The 22476-nt window shown below is 39.8% G+C and overlaps 1 protein-coding gene across 3 annotated transcripts in view; it reads left to right on the top strand.

Annotated features, from left to right (window-relative positions):
* The window catches only part of mbtps1 (membrane-bound transcription factor peptidase, site 1), a 115414-nt gene that overhangs the window by 17610 nt on the left and 75328 nt on the right, over positions 1-22476 (top strand). For 2 of the 3 annotated variants that reach the window (XR_011345693.1, XM_069901209.1), the window contains exons 2-4: positions 14367-14895; positions 15466-15723; positions 18488-18691. Coding sequence is in view for 2 of the 3 variants with exons in the window: in XM_069901209.1 (XP_069757310.1) it covers positions 14748-14895; positions 15466-15723; positions 18488-18691 (610 nt within the window). In the remaining variant the exon portion in view is untranslated. The remainder of the gene's footprint in view (positions 1-14366; positions 14896-15465; positions 15724-18487; positions 18692-22476) is intronic. The other variant, XM_069901210.1, reaches the window with a different exon arrangement.

The following is a 22476-nucleotide window of genomic DNA, read 5'->3' on the forward strand; positions in this document are numbered from 1 at the left end:
CAGCCAAGACTGAATACAAGGTGTTGCTCCTTCAGTTTGTTTGACACCATCCTGGCAGATGGTGAGATCATGGACAGACATATCAGTGTAGCAGTGATGTGTGGAATTGAAGTGGTTGGCAAGGAGGGAGGGGGGAGGGAGAAAAAGTCACTGTAAATGTGTGGAAAAGAAAAAGTGTATATCATGGCTATTGTGATTTATGGTGTGAAAAATAAAAAATTTAAAAAAAAAAAAAAAAAAAAAAAAAAAAAAAAAAAGAAGTGGTTGGCCACTGGGAGCTCCTTACTGTTGCAGTGGATAGAGCAAAGGCGTTCAATGAAGTGGTTCATTCCCTCATGCTCTTCCCACCACCAATCTAGGTCTAAGGGTAGTGTGGCATAATGGGAGCAGGTTGGTAGAAGAGCTTAGTGATGCACATGTTAAGGTGGAGGGCCACATCACAGTTCAGAACAAATATCTCTGGAGCAGGCAGCATCCAGTTGAAATCTAAAATTCAGCACCGAAGAGCTAAAGTCACATCTACCATTTCCATTGACCTCATCATACACTGTCAAAGTTTCCTCACAATCAAAGTGCACCTTTCAGGGATATTCAGGTCCAATGACAGACTGGAACTGTCTTGACTGAGAGAAAAAAGTAATGTTCATCATTTCTCGAGGGAAAGCTGGAGTCCTGTGGATGTTGCATGGGCAGCAAAGTCATGTACACAAGGCCTGCTGCAAGCTCAACTGTGCGGGTGCCGTCTCATGATTTGTCTCATCCACTTGAGATTGCAGCTTGTCACAGCCGTTGCAGCACGACTGTGGGGTCATTGTTTACCTGACGTACCTTTCCAGGGGAGGGTGGGGTGGTAGTGGTGTTATTATGCTTGGCCCACTTTCTGAGTGGAACACGGTCTAACATGGCATGTGTGTCACTGGGTACATGCCTGTGTTGAAACACCCAATTCTGGATTCATTTTCCATGGTTTGTAGTGTCTCGTACACTGCACATTACAGCAACAAACATTAGTTCTTAGTCAGTTTTGCCATCACTGCTCAATAACGTGTGGTGCTTCCAGCAGGACCATCATGGAAGGAAGACCCACTGTGGCGCAGTGATAGCCACGGATTTTGCAAGTGTGTTGATTACGGTAGCTACCCTCTTCCTGAGGGTCAACTCAGGCATTTAAGAGAGTCGTATTTACTCCCATCAAAATGCTATTCTCTTTCTCTAGTTTTATACCAGATGTCAAATTTCTGGTTAGTAATTTGTGAATTCACTGAGGGTGAATTTCCAAACTGTCAAGTTGCCTGTAGTGAGTTAGATATATGCAGCATGTTTATGGCTCATTTCACTCGTCCCTACTTCCCTTCCATTGGGTGTAAGGTGTATGTGCTTAAAAACAAAACTTCCAGATTCAAGGACAGATTTTTTTTTCCTGCCGTTTTATGCTCTTGTTCTCTTTTTTTTAAATTATGCCCTTGCACTCTTTTAAAACTTTTTTTCTAATCCCTGGATTGTTTGATTACAGACAGCCCCCGAGTTAAAAACGAGTTCCATTACCTAGGTCTGTCTTTAACTCAAATTTGTATTTAAGTCAGAACAAGTACATACAGTCCTTATTCAGCATCAGTTAGTCAAATGTTTATCTTAGTATGTAGCATATATAATGTATATTTTTACCTTTCTATGCATGTAAATCACTTAGGAACCTCTTCCAAATACACTACAAGATCTTAAGCATAATACCGTATATAATTGGATGATGAAGGAGAAAATTATGGAGAGATGTTTACCGTTGGAGAGGATGGACCTGGTGCTGGAGAGTCAGCGTTTGATTCTGCTGCTAAAGATGGGGTGGGGAGGGGCGTGGTTTAACTACTGGAATCAGTTTCTTGAAGTAGGCATCAAGGGAAGTTTGTACAGAGCTGTTTTTTTTCTCATCATAAATGGCCTTAAATCCCCAGGTAGATTTGGTACTGTACAAATACAATTCAGGTGTATAAGGATTTTTGCCACGTGAAACTTGGAGGTGAAATCAGATACAAAGAAGCATCTGCTCATTTCTAGCTGCCTTTAACCCAAGGTGACAGTAAAGAGTCACCATACTGTTGCTTCACGAGTCACTTGTAAACTAGAGAAGAGTATTCAGTACTGTGATGTTCGAATCCGTATTTTTCAATTCCGATCTGTTCCCACACTTGCAATATGCAGTACGCAACTTTCTAGCAATCGCGTGAAAGTACCCTACAGCATACTCTCTTGCGATGCTGGACGATGGCAGGATCAAGTGAGAGTACTATACAACATACTATCTCACAATGCTAACTCAACCACACTCGAACTGAAAGTTGACGGCATTCTACTTCCGGCTAGCTTGTCAGTTCATAAGTATGAGTTATTCATAAACCAATGCAGCGCCCTTCAAATGTTGCCCCGTGTGATGATGAAAAATATGAATAAGTTTGCAAATATGCAATTTAAGGTTGTTATGCAAAATACCCAACTATGGCTACTGTTACAAAATAAGTATGCTGCCAACTGGCTTATTGTTTCCTACAGTGACAGATCTTATGCCTCGAGAACTGAAATAGAATGGGCCAGATTTGCTTATGAATTGCTGGTCAAATACAGCATAATATGTCAAAACAAATATCAAAGCAAATGATTCAAGGATTTATGGAGATGAAAATAAAAATGAATACTTTGTGTGATGAAATGTCAACTGTGAAACAAGAAAAGACTGTAGTTAAAAGTGATATTAATAAATGTATAAAATGCAAGATAATTTTAAGAAAATTGAAACAGCTTTCTCTGAGTGTCAAACTCAGATAGAATGTAATAGAGAAAAAGTGGAAGGTTCTTTTGTAGATTGAGAGATTCAGAAAAGAGATTTAATGAAGAAGATTGATTCATTGGAAAATCAAAGTCGGAGGAATAATGTGAAAATGGTTGGTCTCCCAGAGGATATGGATAAATTTTTTTAAATACTGGATCCCAGAGGTGCTGGGTAAAGAGCTTTTCCCTGAAGGTTTGGAATTGGATAGGACTCAGAGCTCTGAGAAGAAGACCACTTCCAGGACAAATGCCGAGAGCAGTCTTGATTTGTTGTTTAAAATATCAAGATCGTGAAATGATTTTTACGTCTGGCAGTGCAGAACGCAAGACAGAATCTATCTCCATTAATGTTCTTTTATGCTGATTTGAGTCAAGAGGTTATTAGAAGACAGCGAGAATTTAACATGGCTAAAGACCTTCTGTGGCAAAAAGGTTACGTTTGCTTTTCATTATCCTGCAATTTTGAAGATTTTCTATGGAAATATTCAATCTCAATTTTTTGAGAATGATCATGATGCTTTGGTTTTTGCCAATTCTTTGCCGGAATTGCGAAAAAAATGGATCTTCTCCTCCTTTATCTCCTAAGAGGAGAGTAAACAGAAATGGAAATGGACATGGTAATGGAAAAAATGGAAAGAAAGACGATACAGTCTTCTTGATGTTGAAGATCCAGAGCAGTCGTTGGGCTTGGAATGATTGGGGTGAATATATGGACTATATTCTATTGTGTTTGATTAAATAATTAATATGTATCTGGCTGGGGGGTGTGGAGGACACTGAAAACTTTGACAGTCATCTGCCACTAGTGGGTTTACCACACCCAGTTTTTTTAGGGTATTACTACCTTTGGGTGGTTTTATTTTGTTAAAAAAAAATTCTCTCTTTTGAGGGGGTTTTTCTTTTTTGGAAGAATTGCAGAGGGGAGTGTTATTTTATAGTGTGTAAATATACAAGGTCGGGTCAGATACAGCAATGAGCTCTCTGAACCCTTCTCCATTAACAATGGGGTGAAGCAAGGCTGTGTTCTCGCACCAACCCTCTTTTCAATCTTCTTCAGCATGATGCTGAACCAAGCCATGAAAGACACCAACAATGAAGATGCTGTTTACATCCGGTACCGCACGGATGGTAGTCTCTTCAATCTGAGGCGCCTGCAAGCTCACACCAAGACACAAAGAAACTTGTCCGTGAACTACTCTTTGCAAACGATGCCGCTTTAGTTGCCCATTCAGAGCCAGCTCTTCAGCGCTTGACGTCCTGCTTTGCGGAAACTGCCAAAGTGTTTGGCCTGGAAGTCAGCCTGAAGAAAACTGAGGTCCTCCATCAGCCAGCTCCCCACCATGACTAGCAGCCCCCCCACATCTCCATCGGGCACACAAAACTCAAAACGGTCAACCAGTTTACCCATCTCGGCTGCACCATATCATCAGATGCAAGGATCGACAACGAGATAGACAACAGACTCGCCAAGGCAAATAGCGCCTTTGGAAGACTACACAAAAGAGTCTGGAAAAACAACCAACTGAAAAACCTCACAAAGATAAGCGTATACAGAGCCGTTGTCATACCCACACTCCTGTTCGGCTCCGAATCATGGGTCCTCTACCGGCATCACCTATGGCTCCTAGAACGCTTCCACCAGTGTTGTCTCCGCTCCATCCTTAACATCCATTGGAGCGCTTTCATCCCTAACGTCGAAGTACTCGAGATGGCAGAGGTCGACAGCATCGAGTCCACGCTGCTGAAGATCCAGCTGCGCTGGGTGGGTCACGTCTCCAGAATGGAGGACCATCGCCTTCCCAAGGTCGTGTTATATGGCGAGCTCTCCACTGGCCACCGTGACAGAGGTGCACCAAAGAAAAGGTACAAGGACTGCCTAAAGAAATCTCTTGGTGCCTGCCACATTGACCACCGCCAGTGGGCTGATATCGCCTCAAACCGTGCATCTTGGCGCCTCACAGTTTGGCGGGTAGCAACCTCCTTTGAAGAAGACCGCAGAGCCCACCTCACTGACAAAAGGCAAAGGAGGAAAAACCCAACACCCAACTCCAACCAACCATTTTTCCCCTGCAGCCACTGCAACCGTGTCTGCCTGTCCCGCATCGGACTTGTCAGCCACAAACGAGCCTGCAGCTGACGTGGACTTTTACCCCCTCCATAAATCTTCGTCCGCGAAGCCAAGCCATAGAAATATATTAGTAGTTAAAAAAGATGTTTCAATGGAATTTTGCAACTTTTAATGTGCAGGGGTTAAATAATCCAATTAAGAGAAAGAGAATATTGGCTTATATTAAAAAAATGAAATTTGATATTGCTTTTTTACAAGAAACACATTTGACTGAGAAAGAACATTTGAAATTGAAAAGGGATTGGGTTGGTCATGTTTTCTCTTAATTGTAAGGTAAGAGGAGTAGTGATTTTGATTAATAAAAATTTACCCTTTGAAATGGAATCTTCAGAGGGGTATGCTGGCAGAGTATTAAGAGTGAATTGTAAAATATTTGCTGAATCGTGGACTTTGAATCTTTATGCCCCTAATATAGATGGATAAGTGGTTTATTTCAGAAGCTTTTTTATTATTAACTCAAGCTAATGAAAATGTTTTAGTTGGTGGTGATTTTAACTGTGTTCTTGACCCTTTATTGGATAAAAATCCAAAATAATAAGGAAATCAAAGATGGCAACACAAATTAATGCATTAATGAAAGATTTAAATTTGGTGGATATTTAGAGAAAAGTTAACCCGACAGAGAAAGATTTTTCTTTTTATTCTTCGAGACATGATTAGTTTTCTAGAATTGATTTATTTTTGGTATCAGCACATTTACAAGGTAGAGTATTACGAGCTGAATATAAAAGTAGTTATCAGATCATTCACTATTACTTTTTTCTTGCGAAAGTTTGGAGGTAGTACGTTCGTCGTTTAGATGAAGGTTTAATGTAATGTTATTGAAGAAACCAGAGTTTGTTACTTTTGTTAAAGAGCAGATTTCTTTATTTTTGACTGAAAATGTTAATGATTTGAGAAGGCAGATCATTAGTTATTCTACGAAAGTTAAGAAACAATATATGGCAGAAAGTTTAGAGTTAGAAAATAAGATTGCGGAGTTGTGAAGGATTTTCAGAAAGGTGTAACAGAAGATAAAAAAAAAAGTTGCATTAGAGAGGTTGAAATTGGGTTATAATACTTTACAAACTTATCAGTTTGAGCACTTAATTAATCGTTCTAAACAACGTTATGAGTTGGGGGAAAGAGCTCATAAGGTACTTGCTTGGCAATTGAGGTCCATTAATGCTGTTAAGAATTCAATAACATAAGCCTCAGGAAATTAATGACCAGTTTTGTTCATTTTATCAAAAATTATATACTTCTGAGGGGAAGCAGGATAATGGTTCTATTGATTCTTACTTATCTTCTTTCTTTGGCTTGGCTTCGCGGATGAAGACATATGGAGGGGTAAATGTCCACGTCAGCTGCAGGCTCGTTTGTGGCTGACAAGTCCGATGCAGGACAGGCAGACACGGTTGCAGCGGTTGCAAGGGAAAATTGGTGGGTTGGGTGTTGGATTTTTCCTCCTTTGACTTTTGTCAGTGAGGTGGGCTCTGCGGTCTTCTTCAAAGGAGGTTGCTGCCTGCCGAACTGTGAGGTGCCAAGATGCACGGTTTGAGCCGATATCAGCCCACTGGGATTGGTCTTACTTATCTAAGTTACCGGTATTAGATGGAATTGATGTTCAAGAATTGGAATCTCTATTTACGGATTTTGAAATTAGGGAAACTATTCAGGAAATACCAAACGGAAAGTCCCCAGGGGACAATGGATTCCCTGTGGAATTTTATAAACTTTCTAATGATGATTTTTCTAATGAATTTGGAGAGGTGTTGAATCAAGTTATTGAAGATCAGAAGTTACCAGAATCATGTTCTAGTGCTTTTATAACTGTCATTCCAAAAAAAGATCGAGATCCATTAAAAGTGTCTTCGTATAGACCTATTTCTTTATTAAATATGGATTATAAAATTATAGCGAAAGTATTAGCTAATAGACTTGCTAAATATTTGCCTAACGGTACATATTGATCAAGTAGGTTTTATTAAGAATAGAAAAGCATCAGACAATATATTTTGATTAATTACTTCGGTCAGTGGATATCAAAAGCAACCTAACCATCCTATGGTGTTTGCATTAGATGCAGAAAAAGCTTTTGATTGGGTTGAGTGGGATTTTTTTATTTAAAGTGTTAGAGAAATTTAAATTCGGCCCTTTTTTGGTTGGGTTAAGAACCCGATTGCTAGGGTGGTGACAAATGGACAGATTTCATTACCGTTTAAATTGACTCGTTCAACTCGATAGGGCTCCCCATTGTCACCAGCCTTATTTGCATTGGTTATTGAACCGTTAGCTCAGGCTATTAGACAAAATGAAGAAATTAGAGGGATGAGGGTTAAGAATGAAGAATATAAAATTAACTTATTTGCGGATGACATGTTGGTATACGTTCGTTGAAACAACTGCAAGAGTGTTTGAAATTTGGAGAATTATCGGGATATAAAGTTAATTAGGATAAAAGTGAAATTTTACAATTTGGAGTGGGAGATTATTCTGAATTTAAAACAATTACAAAATTAAGGTGGACAAGTAAAATTAAATATTTAGGTGTGTTTATGGATACAAATTATCAATCATTATATCAATTAAATTATCTACCTATATTAAGACGGATTAAAGCAGATTTGATTAAGTGGAAAGATCTTCCATTAACTTTGATTGGTCGGGTTAATTGTATTAAAATGAATATTTTCCCTTGTATTCAATATTTATTCCAGTCACCACCTTGTTTACTTTCTAAGGGTTTTTTTTTCAAGATTTGAATAAAACAATGTGAGAGTTTTTATGGAAAGGTAGATTAACTCGAATGGCACTGCATAGACTTACATGGAAGTATACATTGTACTACCACATTTTCAAAATTATTATGAAACGGCCCAGTTGAAGTTCATTAGTAGATTGATGGACTTAGATCAGCCTCATAGCTGGGCTAAAGTGGAGATGGTGTGTATTCCGAGAGTTGAAATACGTGAATTTATATTTCATTGGAATTCGAATTTGTTACAGCAATATGATATGCCAATATTGAAACATTTATTAAAGATTTGGTTTAAAAAAACATAGGGTGTTAGGGTCGAAAGATAAATTATCTATTCTAACTCCACTGTATAACAATCAGCTTATTCCTTTTTCAATGTTTAACAATCATTTAAAGATTTGGGATTCTAAGGGTATAAAGACAATGCAAGATTGTTTTGTAGAGGGGAAATTTCTTTTAACCAATTGAGAGAAAGATTTGATATACCTGTAAATTCTTTGTTTGTGTATTATCAACTTAGGGCTTTGATAAAAGATAATTATGGTAGAGAGATGATTTTACCTACTTTGTCGAGATTTGAATCTTTGATTTCCTCTATACCTAAAAATGGTTATATTTCAGTTATGTATCATTTGTTACAAGATAGTATGGATACCTTAGACACCGTGAGTAGGAAAGGGCTTTGGCAAATACTAGAGCGCCTCGGATGCCCCCCAAAGTTCCTCAACATGGTTATCCAACTGCACGAAAACCAACAAGGTCGGGTCAGATACAGCAATGAGCTCTCTGAACCCTTCTCCATTAACAATGGCGTGAAGCAAGGCTACGTTCTCGCACCAACCCTCTTTTCAATCTTCTTCAGCATGATGCTGAAGCAAGCCATGAAAGACCTCAACAATGAAGACGCTGTTTACATCCGGTACTGCACGGATGGCAGTCTCTTCAATCTGAGGCGCTTGCAAGCTCACACCAAGACACAAGAGCAACTTGTCCGTGAACTACTCTTTGCAGACGATGCCGCTTTAGTTGCCCATTCAGAGCCAGCTCTTCAGCGCTTGACATCCTGTTTTGCGGAAACTGCCAAAATGTTTGGCCTGGAAGTCAGCCTGAAGAAAACTGAGGTCCTCCATCAGCCAGCTCCCCACCATGACTACCAGACCCCCCACATCTCCATCGGGCACACAAAATACAAAACGGTCAACCAGTTTACCTATCTCGGCTACACCATTCCATCGGATGCAAGGATCGACAACGAGATAGACAACAGACTCGCCAAGGCAAATAGCGCCTTTGGAAGACTACACAAAAGAGTCTGGAAAACAATCAACTGAAAAACCTCACAAAGATTAGCGTATACAGAGCCGTTGTCATACCCACACTCCTGTTCGGCTCCGAATCATGGGTCCTTTACCGGCATCACCTACGGCTCCTAGAACGCTTCCACCAGCGTTGTCTCCGCTCCATCCTCAACATTCATTGGAGCGACTTCATCTTCAACATCGAAGTACTCGTGATGGCAGAGGCCGACAGCATCGAATCCACGCTGCTGAAGATCCAACTGCGCTGGGTAGGTCACGTTTCCAGAATGGAGGACCATCGCCTTCCCAAGATCGTGTTATATGGCGAGCTCTCCATTGGCCACCGAGACAGAGGTGCACCAAAGAAAAGGTACAAAGACTGCCTAAAGAAAGCTCTTGATGCCTGCCACATTGACCATCGCCAGTGGGCTGATATCGCCTCAAACCGTGCATCTTGGCGCCTCACAATTCGGCAGGCAGCAACCTCCTTTGAAGAAGACCGCAGAGCCCACTTCACTGTCAAAAGACAAAGGAGGAAAAACCCAACACCCAACCCCAACCAACCAATTTTCCCTTGCAACCGCTGCAACCGTGTCTGCCTGTCCCGCATCGGACTTGTCAGCCACAAACGAGCCTGCAGCTGACGTGGACATTACCCCTCCATAAATCTTCGACCGTGAAGCCAAGGCAAAGAAAGAGTACGGATAAACTAGATTGGGAGAAATCTAAACTTAAATGGGAGAGTGATTTAGTTTTTATTTTTCCTGAAGAAGATTGGGCGAATATGTATCAAGACAATGTAATTAAATTGATTAATGTGCGATATGGAATGGTTAATTATAATTTTTTACATCAATTATATTTGACCCCGGAAAAGTTTTAAAAATAAAGGGTTTAGTAATTTGGATTCTTGTTTTAGATGTGGTTCATGTATTGGAACTTTTTTACATGCTGTATGGAATTGTGTTAAAGTTCAATCATTTTGGCAAGGAATTAAAGTTGTTTTGGAGAAATTATATAATTTTATACTCTGTTAGATCCAACGATTTTCTTGTTGGGAAATTTATATTTGTTAAGGGGAATGGGATTGGATAAAATTCAAATTGCTTTTGTACATTTGATATTATCAGTAGCGTGTAAATGTGTTGCTAGTACTTGGAAAGATGATACTGAGATTAAAATAGCTCGTTGGCATAATGAATTGAAAGTATGTGTGGTTATGGAAAAGATTACATACTTCACATGATAATTCTTCTTCTTTTGTTAGTAAGTGGGCACCATATTTGAAATATATGCATTTAGATATACTATGAAATGTTGTTAACATTTATAATTTATTTATATAAAATCAATTTTTCGTTGTTGCTCCCCTTAAGGGAGCTGGCTGTAAGGGAGGGAGGGGGGGATGGGTATTAATGAGAAATTTTTTTTGACTATTTTTATATTGTTTGCCATGTTTCTGTTTTCTTTTAAATAAAGTTTGGAAAAAAAGATAGGATGTGATTTGCCATGCTGTAATTTACCTGATCCCACGGCATGCATTTAATATCATGATATGCAGAGAATGCATTGGTCTGAGCCTTGGGCCCTTGAGTGCAAATCCAGGTTTATATCCAGAAGTGTGTGGATGGGAGCTCTATTAACTAGGCACTGAACTGGTGAGGGCACTGATACGGATGGAATTTCAAAGAATTCTTTTTAAAAAGCTTTTTTTTGGGGGGGATTTTGTCACCAGCAAGGTTACTATTTACTATCCATGAATAATTACTTTTAAAATAAGAGCTGTTCCGAGTAGTAAATAAGGTGCTGATCCAGGAGCTGATTTGTCCTCTATGGTGTTAAATTGCTTGAGGCTTATTGAAAGTGCATTCATCTGGGCAGATAGAGGGGATGCCCTCATGCTCTTTACTTGTGCCCTGTAGATGTCGAAAAGGTTTTTGGATACCATGGTATTCATTATCTACCTGATCCAGGTAAGTTTCTATTATGTCCCCAGCATGTTGATGGTGGAGACTGTGATACTGCAATTGGTAGATACTTGGGCTCCTACTTTATGAAGATCATTGTCTGATGCTCTGTGCCACTTCTCAGCTCAAGGCCATGTGCAGAATAATGCTAATTCATTTATGAATGGAGTTGAACTTCGAACAACTCCTCTTCTGAAGGAAAGATGGCTTTGAATCACTTTATCTGTTGATATGAGTAGTTTAAAAATTATTAATATTTTCATTGTTATCCTATGACTTCCTATTTCCATCTAGTGTGACTGTTGGTTTTGTTATTGCTCATATGGTGGGCTTCACTTCTGAAATGCTGCTAAATCATATCATGTTTAAATAGCATACAGTATGCCATTTAAATGTTAGCTGTGGTCGGTCTTTCCAACCTATCACACATATTCCACTGTGGCAGCAAATGATAGGTAAATAGGAGATGCCATTGATTCTGCTTTCTACACATGGATGCCAAACCTTATTCCACCAAGCTAGCTAATTATCTAAACTAAATTTCTTTCACCCTGCAAAGTGGATTTGCAGTACATCTTAAAATTAACTGAACCAGCCAGCTACCAGATTGCAACAGTCTCATTGCCAGTGCTGGTTGGAAGCACCAAAAAATTTAATGTCATTGAATTTGTCTTGTTTACAAGATTGTTAAAACAAGCGGTATATGTCCCGCTTAATGTCCAGGAAACATCCGACCCCATATACATCTGTCGTCTGTGATCCCGTAAGTTTATAATAGAGTTCAGAAATACCGATTGGAGAACGGGACGTAGCAGACATAACTGGACATACGCAACAATTTCTCGCACACTACGCATGTATCTCATTACTTTTGTATACAACGGCTTGTATATGTAGGTACTGTACTTTCTATCATAGCTGCCAAACACAGCAAAATCAGTAGCAGTAGCAAGAGGCAAAGAAGAAGAATCAATCTGAAAGTGAAACAAAAGGTTATTAAACAACACAAAAGTGGAAAAACAGTGTATTCTCACGATTTAGGCATGTCACACTGAACAATCACAACGATCCTCAAAATCAATTCTCCCAGCTGTTAAAGGATCAGTTCCACTGAAAGCTACAAGGCTAATGAAAATACAAAAGGGACCGATATCAGATATGGAGAAATTGCTAATGACGTGGATTGAGGACCAAACACAAAAGCAAGTCCTTCTCAGCACATTGGGAATCACTGCTAAGGCACGAAGCTTGCTCCAGATGCTTAAAGAAAAAGCAGGACCAGACTACGGCCCCTCTTCCACTGGCACCTTGTCCCAGGAATTAACTGCGACAGGGAGCAGTGGAAAAAGAAAACTGTCAGCACGCCGGCATCAAATGATGTCATTTCACGCTGGGGATTTATCTGATCCCAACTCATATTCCCAGTGTTTGCTGACACCGACATGCTGATTAAAACCATTGGAAAAGTGACAGCATTAAGTCACCCGTTTCCAGTTGAAGGTAGAACACTCTGATCCCCTGGAGATGAATGTGTTCAGTGTAGAAGCAATTAGTGTCCCATTTAAGGGTGGACCAGTGGAAAAGGCACAAAGGGCTTCCTATCCTAGGACACTACACAGCCAATTAACTGGGATGCCTTGCGAGTGCTACTGAAGAATTTGGTGAAACCTTAGATAGTGAGGACATTGAAGAACTCCAAGAGGTGGTTCCTAAGCAACTAACAAATGGAGAGTTGTTGGAGCTAGAGCAAAAGCAAATAGCTGAAGAAGAGGCAAGGGAAAAGGAAACTGAAGAAGGATAAGAACCGTTGCAGAAGAGGTTCTCTGTCAAGAGGTTGGCCAAATTCTTTGCTGACCTTAACAGCACCCAAACGCTAAATGCTTTTCACTGATAGAGGGGAATGTTCATGCAGTGTTTGCTGCATATAAAGAATTTATGAAAAAAGCAAACAACACTGGACACATTCCTGAAGAAACCAACACCTCCCCAAGAAGGGTTTCAGCCAGGCCCTTCAGACATTACACTGATAGCTCATCAATGGAGGTTATTCGACCTGAAACTCTTCCAATGGAACACTTTGAGGAAGTTGAGAACAGTGATGTGGATAATCCTAATCATCTGTTAAATTGTGTGTGATTATAAATTCAGAAAGTGTTTACATAAAAGTTTTAAAAAGTGAAAAAATTAAACCGTTTAATTTAGTGCAGTTCAGTATCCCATATAGCTTTGCTAAGTGGATACAGTAATACAGTGTTAACAACATCCACTTTGAATAATGCCCAATTTCACAGAATATATCGTGGATGTTAAGTGGCGCATACCTGTACTTAAGTTTGTACTTAAGCTTTAACTAATTACTTGAAATGGTAATAATAAACTCCCCACCTTGAGTCGAAGTCAGCATGTTATTCCAAAGAGGATGTGCACCTCTGCAGGTTCAAAGAGGTTGGCACATTGAAATTGAAGTAAGTTTTTAAAATAGAAAAAAAATGAGAAAATTTCTTCCCACATTCACTGGCTTTGACAATTGCATTAGTCCCAAGCTGTGCCGTAGTCAAAGAGATATGGCCCTTGGAGTTTGTGCTTCATGCAGCTTTTAGATAGTACTTTGTTCTGTTTTGGATCCAAATGGGTGAACTTATTTGTCCGAATGGAAATCAATTTATCCTGGATATGTTTCTGCTGCTTAATCTCCATGTCTTTAACATTTATTGCATCTTTCCACACTTTTACAAGGCAGCAGAAACAGATCACTGAAAGAAGTTAATGGGTCAAATGGAATCTGTATATGAGCATGAACGTGTGCAGACACTGTGATTGTAGTAAAAGCACAAAAATGCTGGAGGCACTCAGCAGGACTCGCTTTTTTATCCCGATGCCTTTGCTCATACCTTGAAGAAGGACTTGGGCCTGAAATGGTTGTACATTTTTACCTGCTGAGTTCCTCCAGCGTTTTTGTGTTTTTACTAGAAGAAGATGTGCACTGACTTCTTTGATCTCCCAATGTTTTGTTTTTTTCTTCAGATTAAAGAATCTTTTTTGTCTTCACTTTTATCATATATTTGAATGTTTAGTAAACCTGCATGTGTAAAGTGCACACATTATGTATGTGTGTGTGATATATATGAATAGGATTTCCTATTTTGTATAACCTCATTCTCTTCATGAGAAAACTTGGCAGTGTTGATAAAAAGTAGATCGCACACTTCTTTTGAAAGAAAGAAAAGCTAAAAAAAAAATCATTGGGTTGATTAGTGTGGAATAGTTGCTTGAAAAATCCTAAGAGATTTTGTTTTTCACTAATGATCATGTATACTGCAGAGTGAAATGGTCTATTAACATTTTATTATTGGTGGTTTTTTTTTCATTTACCCAAAAGCCTGATCTTTTCAATGTCTCAACTATTCCAACAGAATTGGTGAACTGTCGAGCTACACGGTGGACTTTCTTCCAGAATTCTCTGCCCTCTATCCCAAATCTTTTTTCTTTCACCCCCCCCCCACCTATTTGCAAATGGAATCTTCACTCCACGTCCTTCAACGCTTGTGATTGCAATAGTTGGGTGCCATGGAGAAGAAGCGAAGAAAGAAATGATAGCCTTCTGAACTAGGCTGTGTTATTAACAATTTCCTCTTTATCATGAAAACAAAAGTAGCCTGTTTTGCAAACTTCTCTTGCAAATTGATCATCAACATGAGAACTTTTATAATAAGGAAAATGAACTGACCCTTGTAGACTCCACAAAATAGATTGGATTTCTGGGTCTTTGGCAACGATTTTAAGATTCTGTGACCATGCGATTGGAGTGTGCCTGGCTGCTGTTGGTGGTCGTTGTACTGTGCAGTGGTGGACGACTTGGGATAGAATTGAGAAACAAGATTAATCCAAATTGTACCCATCTGACTCTGAAGTTGGAATACACTTCCACTAATGTAGATCATGGTAAGCAAATAATCTAGTTTTGCATTAATTAACTATTTTAGTGTTTTTGCCACTGCAAGAGCATTGGCTTGTGGATTAGCTAGAATAAATGCCTTATTTTTATGGAGTTCAGAGTTGAATCCAATGACTAGTCTGTTCATTTATGACTATTCAGGTATAGAGTGAGGTGATGGTGGTCGGGGGGAGGAGGGGGGGATGAAAGAGGGAAGGATTTTTTTTTAAAAAAGCAATAGTTGGCCTGAACCTTTTTGGGATTGGGTAAAATAAAATCCAGGGAGATGTTGTACCCTGTATTTGTAATTTGATATAATTTACCCCAAGGAAGCAGGGATTTATTCGTTATATTGTGGCCTGCTGCTGCTTGGAGGTCTCAATCATTTTAGCGGCTCTTTGTGCTGCTGAGTTTATTCTCCTGTAGTTATATGCCCATCCCTTCCCTCTCATTGTGCAATTCAGGATACATCAGTAGATGTGAGCTTTGCAGTAACTGTTCAATATCGGTGGATGGGCTTGCTGGGGTTTTTACACATTAAAAATCTTCATTGTGTTTTCTTCCGTTTTAATTTTTAGAGTACATTGTTGCCTTTAAGGGGTACTTCACAGCCACAGCCAGGAGCAAATTTATTTCTAGTGCAATGAAAAATACAGATGTGGTGGAGTGGCGAATAGTTCCTCGTGACAATCCTGCCAGTGACTACCCAAGTGACTTTGAAGTGGTTCAAATTAAAGAGAAACAACAACACACTGTATTAACTCTGGAAGACCACCCGCACATTAAACGTGTAACACCTCAGAGAAAAGTCATTCGCTCCCTCAAATTCACAGAAAGTAAGTATGGTATAGCAACTCATTTTCATCCAAATTAGTAAAACAAAACTAAGGAAATATGGCAATGTGTTCATCTATGTGTGCAGCCATCAGAGAGGGGTGAAGTCTGAATAAGTACTTCTCGTCGCTATTTATTGTGGAGAAAGACATAGAGGCTAGAGAACTTGGAGATGTGATCGATGATGTCTTGAAGAGTGTCCACATTATAGAAGAGGAAGTGATAGAGGCTTTAAAACACAAAGGTAGACAAATCTCTAACACCTGATCAAGTGTAACCTAGGATGCTTTGGGAAGCAGGGGAAAAAAAATTCCAGAAGTCTTGGCAGAGCTATTTGTATCTTTGTTAAGAATGGGTACGATGCTGGAAGACTGGAGGGTGAGTAAAAAAAAACTGTAGGAGTAACCCAGGGATGTCAGCAATTGAGAAGTTGTTCTCAACCTGTTTCCTTCCACTCGCATACCACTTTATTCCCTATGCCATAGATGCTCTGTAATTAGTGAGTAGAAAGGGAAGGTTGAGAATCCCTGCTGTAGACCCAATTGTTACTGAAATATTTTGCTTGAGAAAAACTGTCATTGGCCCATTTCCTTTGGAGTTAAGAAACCGTACACATAACGAGTCAGTTAGGTATGATTAAAACAGTGGTTTTCTAATTTTTTCTTTCCACCCACATACCACCTTAAGCAATCCCTTACTAATCACAGAGCACCTATGGCAAAGGGAATACTTAAAGTGGATGTGAGTGGAAAGAAAAAGGTTGAGAACCACTGGGTTGGAGTGAACTTTAAGTGTGTCCAGCAAAATTTTCACAGCATAAGTGGATAGGTCTACTAGGGAGGGGGCAATATTGAATCTCCTACTGAGGATTCCAGCTGGTTAGGAGGTTGCAGTATTCCACAATTCTTTTAGCTTTAAGATTGTCATGGAAATGGGTTGTGCCAGTCCTCAAATTAAAATCCTAGATTGGAGCACAGCCATTTTGTCAATTTTAGGCAAAAGTTGGCATCAACTGACTGAATGTAAGAGCATGACTGTTAAATGGGAAGTGTTTAAGAGAGTAATATGGAAGGTCTGGGATTGGTATGTTTTTAGTAGGTTAAAAGGCATGAAAAGCAAGGAAAAGGCATCCTAGTTAACATGAGAGGAAAAAAAGCACAATTCAGAAAGTAAAAGAAATGCGTTTCAGATACAGGCAGACAGATTTGAGGAAATCCCTTGAGTATGAGAAATGTAGGAGCATAGTGAAAAGGGGAATGAGGGCTAAGAGTTTTGAGATGACTTTGGCTAACAGTATATGTGAGAATCTAAAAATATTAGCACAACAACTCTACAGCGCCAGTGATCAGGACCAAGGTTTGAATCCCGCACTTTCTGTAAGGAGTTTATATGTTCTCCCTGTGTCTGCACGGGTTTTCCTGGAGCCTCCGGTTTTCTTTCACCATTTGAAAGTGGGGGGGGGGGGGATGTAGATTCATTGGGTGTAAATTGGGCGGCGCACACTTGTGGGCCGAAATAGCCTATTACTGTGCTGTATATCTAAATTTTAAAATTAAGAACAAGGATATTGAGGGGTAGAATGGATTCCCTTGGAGGATCAGGATAGGGACTTGTGTGTGGAACCAGAGGAAATGGGGAAGATCATAAATTAATGTTTTGTGAATGTTTATTATTGAGCAGGATAAGCAGGAGTGGAGGAGGAGGGAGGTGACAAAAGATGGCCTGGAGTATATTTACATCAGTATTGAAGAGGTGTTAAGTGGAGCATAATAAGGTAGATAAGTCTCAAGGCCCAGCCAGATCAGGTGCATCCCAGGTCACTGTGGGAAGGCAGACATGAAATTGGGCCTTTGCAGACATTTTTAACTAGTCGCTGATGACAGAAGTTCTGAAGAATGTGATGCCTTCATTTAAAATGGATGTAAAGTTAATCCATGCAACTACAGACCTGTTAGTCTGATGCCATTAGTGGAGAAACTGCTGGGGAGGTTTCCGACTGATAAATCTAGCAACATTTGGGTGGTCAGGAGAAAATTAAGGAGAGCCAGCATGGATTTAAGCCTGGGAACTTATGGCTCGCAACTTGATTGAAGAGGGCAATACAGTTGATATTTATGTGGATTATAGTAAAGCATTTGGTAAGGTCCCACGTTATAGGTTTGTATGGGAGATTGGGGCACATGAGATAGGCCAGGTTGTCAACTGCATATTGGTTGAGTGATTGGAGTCTGAGAATGGTTGTGGAAGGCAGTTTTTCAGACTGGAGGACTGTGAGCAGTGGATAATTATATTGGAGGGGATTGAACCTAATGTGGGCAAATGTGACTAAAGCAATAGGGAATTTTGGTTTGGCATGGACAAGCTGGTCCTATGGCCCTGTTTCTGTGCTGTTGGACTATGACCATTTTGAAAGAGGTGCACAAAAATTTCTTAGTTCTGGGATGAATCCATTTCTAATCTTTTTCTAATGTCTGCCTTGTGTTGCTAATTTGTATAAGATCACAGATTTGCCAGAACATTGCATTTTGGAATTGTAGTATGTCACTTGTACCAATTAGTGTAACAAACTTGTATTATAGACTGACGGTTAGTTTGATTAGACCTTTCAATGACCTTTATTGGTATGTGTATTTAGAAAATAATTGTAGTGTAGCAAATTAATTAGCCAGATAGAAATTTTAGAATGTGATGAGTATTGTTTGGACATTTGATGCAGGTGAGGTTTCTTAAGCACTTAACTTTAAATGCATTCTCTCTTCGTGACAGCAGACTCTGCTCCACCTTGCAATGATAGTCGATGGACGCAGAAGTGGCAATCTTCAAGACCTCTGAGGAGAACCAGCCTCTCACTGAGCTCTGGATTCTGGCATGCCACAGGCAGGCACTCAAGCCGTCGCCTCTTGAGAGCCATTCCTCGACAGGTAGCTCAGACGCTTCAGGCAGATGTATTGTGGCAGATGGGACATACAGGTTAGTTACATGAGCATCTAGAAAATCCGATGAATGGTAGAAGCTTAAATGCTTTGACAGATCTGAACATTGGTTAACTTTCTAGAACAGTTAAGACATTTATTTTTGTAGGTTACATGATAATAATTCTTCAATTTTAGCAGTGAAAATTCCTAAAAGAGACTGTCTTTACTGTTTAATGAAAGTACATTTTTAATGTTCTGCACATTATGGTCTTCAGAAAATACATATTTGAGTAAATCTAATTTGGTAATTTGTGGCTGGCAAAGAAATTATTAATCATGTGTACATTGGAAACCCAATCTAAAAAATAGTTATGACTGGGCTTATTGGTCTTGACAATTAAAAGAATTTCTTGCATTGTGCTAATAATTTGATTAGTCATTTGAACACAAGCACAAATCACTAACATGCAAAAAGTTGTGAAAGCTGTTGGCAAAATAAGTATTTTGGATTTTAGTTGGCACCTACTTTCTCTAATTTCATTTATTGGTCTTACTTTCCATTGGTATGCCATGGGAAAAATTCTTTACAGACAACTTGAGCAGTGGCATCACACTGATTTATTCCTAACAAAGGGATTTGGGCCCCAAACGATGGCTGCCTTTTACTTCCTAAGGATGCTGTGTGATCTGCTGAGTTTCTCCAATACTTTTGTGTGTCTACAGATTTTCTTGTTTGCGCACACTGATTTAGGTTGTATTGATTATGATTTTCTTATTTAAAAGCAAAATTGTTCAGAATTTCTTTACTGTTTGATATGAAATGTTTAAAAGATTCATCAATAAATATTAAATTATTGATTGTTTCAGTGTTCATTTAAACGGATTTTAATTGTTCATGCTTTCTGGTTCCAAGTCGGTAATGCTAATTTGTCCAAAGATGGGAGAACCATTTTTATAGGCACTTGTGCCAAAATAAATAGGTCATCCTTTTTTAAAAAAAAGTCTTGAAATCATTCATATAGACTTGAATGTGAGTTTAAGGGGGTAGTTTGAAAACCATTGATCTAGAGCATTGTTATTACATCCAAGTGTTATAACAGTTCAAGTCACAGAAATTTATACTTACAAAATTTAAGTTACTGTCTAGGATACAGGATACGGAGTAGAAATTCACTCATGAAAATTTAATGTCAAAGAATAAACTTTGATACTTCGTGTTGTGGACAATTGCAATATGTATCTTTAGGAATGCAGCCCTCTTTTCTCCTATCCTTCCCCAAAACCTGCTGCCATAATCCTGTTTTTAAATTGCATTTGTGTTTGGAATACTTGATTAGTTGTGTCAATGACATTTTTACCCCCAAAATATGTTTTAAAAATTATTTGCGGAGTCCATCGATCAAAGCACAATCTATGGAGCAATTTAAAGTTGGGTGTGAAGCCAGTTTAACTGTATCTCTTGTAGTAGCAAATCTAATTTTGCATATTTACATGTCCCTGTTAAGGTATAACCAATTTTTTAAAATCCAAATTCAAAAATTTGAATGTGTGACCTGATGATCTTGTTTACATGTAGGCCTCTGCCATTTCCATAATTGCCTTTTGTGGACCCTAATCCTGTGTAATTCTATTTTCTCCTGACTACTTTAACGATGTAGAAGCCTCTATTCAATGTTCCTGACCACAGCTGCTCAGTGTTCTGATATAGGGATAGAAACGTCAATAATTCCTTTCTTCCAACAGATGCTGCTTGGCCTGTTGAATTCCTTCGGCAGTTTGGTTTTTGCTCCTGTTTCCAGATGTGCAGCCTCTTGTCTTTATAATTGCTTGTATTTCATTTTCTTTTTGAATATCCTCATTGTCTTTGCAGATTTGTTTAACATCCATTTGCTTTGAGTTCCATTTTTTGGTTATCTGCCAAGTAAATGGATGTGTTGTAGTCAGCAATAGTAGAGGCCGTAGACATACAGCACGGAGTGGAAACAGCCCTTTCATTCCACTGAGACTGGTGCCAACCATCAGGCACACATTGACACTAATTCTCCCCATATTCCCCACATGCTACATACTAGGCCCAGAAAGCTGCACCTCCTTTGGAATGTAGGATGACTGTAGTAGCAAGGTGATTCGGAATCTTGCGTATTTCAGAATTATTTAATTTTGGTCCCTTTAAGCAAATGCCTCGCTCCTAGCCCCTGCCATCTGTCACGCACCCCAACCCCTAGGGCCCGTGCCCAATTATTTTCTGCCGTAGGCTGGCTGAGGGTGGAGAGGTGGGGGAGGGTGTTGACTGGACTAAGTGGTGGTTCAACGTGCACCGTACAGGAGGCTCTCAACCAGCATGTTGGTCAGGTGGAAGTCGGAGAAGATGGGGTGGCCTGGGAGCTTGGCCAAAAAGGCGGCTAGTGTTGGCTGCTCGGAGCCGGCGGCCAAGTGGGGCAGAAGGCCAGATACGAGGTATGGATCTGCAGGAGGAGTGGGGAAATGGAGCTGAGTGCCGGCAGCTTTCAGGCATTCCACCAGCTCATCAGGCTGGCCCTCAGGTGCACCCCATTAGTGCAGTGCTGTCCATCACCCCACTACCCCAAACTAACTCCTGATGTGGCAGTAGGGGTACAGTGCTGCTGAGCCCAGAGTTTACGAAGCACTGCAGCAGTTCATGGCGATGGCACAATGCAGAGCAATGGCTCTCTTTGTTACCCATAATTCTCCTACTCAACTAGAACTGCTCTGCCAGTGCCAGAGCAATTCCAGCTGCATGGGGGATTATGGGTAAGGAAGACTGCCATTGCTCCCACATTGAGCCAGCTGCCATCTGCTTCTCTCCCATCAGGTGCTGGGGAGGCCGAGAGTCACCTTTCCACCAAAGGTAAGAGAGGGGGCCCACGGGGACAGGAATGATGGGGACTGGATGGGTCTCCCTCTGAAAATGGAAAATTTATAATGGGAAATTAATGTTACTAATGTGTTATGTCATCTACCCAAAAAAGTGGTAGTTTTTGGAGGTTGCTGGTGTTTGGAATCCCATGTAATAGATTAGGCACCTGTATTGTTGAAGGTAGACTCTTGTATCCCCGGGGATGACTTGTGGTCAGTGGGAAAGCAGTTTGTGTCTCGGTTAAAAGTGGTCCAGTGAAAACTGCAAAATGGCTTCTTTAACTGGGACACTGCACGGTCAATTAATGGGGATGCCAGTGGAAAAAAGGGCTAATGTTTCAAACGAATATTCTTTATCGAAACTGGGGATATGTAGAAGAGAAGCTCGTGCAAAGACCAGAGCGAGACAGGGCCCCATATTGGATTGGTGAACCAGGTAGTGGTGAACCATGATAGGCAGGCAGTTGGTTGGCAATTACTGGACAAAGAAAGAAAGGGAAGAAAAACAAAAAAGTGGAGGAAGATGAATTGTACAGGATAGAGTGGGTGTTGAGATAAAGGTTTCCAGTGCTGGAGTCTGATAAGAAAAGGTGAGAATGATGGTATAAAGAGAGGCTAGATGGAAGTGAAGTAGTGGGGGAAGAGGGGGGAAATAAAAAGAAGACTGCTGTCTATATATAAACAGTATATAAAATGTCTTTTCTGCAGTGATTAACTTTATATTTCAGCAACGAGGGCTTAATGAGTTAAATTATATTTGAAATATCTTAGTGGAAAAAATAATAAAGGTTGTTTCTAGTTTTCCTGATATCTGGCCATTTTTTTAATGAACCACTACAGCACTTATGCAACTAAAATTCTAAAGGTCATTTATGACAAAAATACTTTTTGCACAAATATATTTTCCACAGCCTGAAGTCAGGAAGCTAGACCCACTTCAACTGCTCACTGCCCAAGGTAGTT

This window comes from Narcine bancroftii, chromosome 10 (genome assembly GCF_036971445.1).
Source record: "Narcine bancroftii isolate sNarBan1 chromosome 10, sNarBan1.hap1, whole genome shotgun sequence".
In the NCBI taxonomy this organism is placed as follows: domain Eukaryota; kingdom Metazoa; phylum Chordata; class Chondrichthyes; order Torpediniformes; family Narcinidae; genus Narcine; species Narcine bancroftii.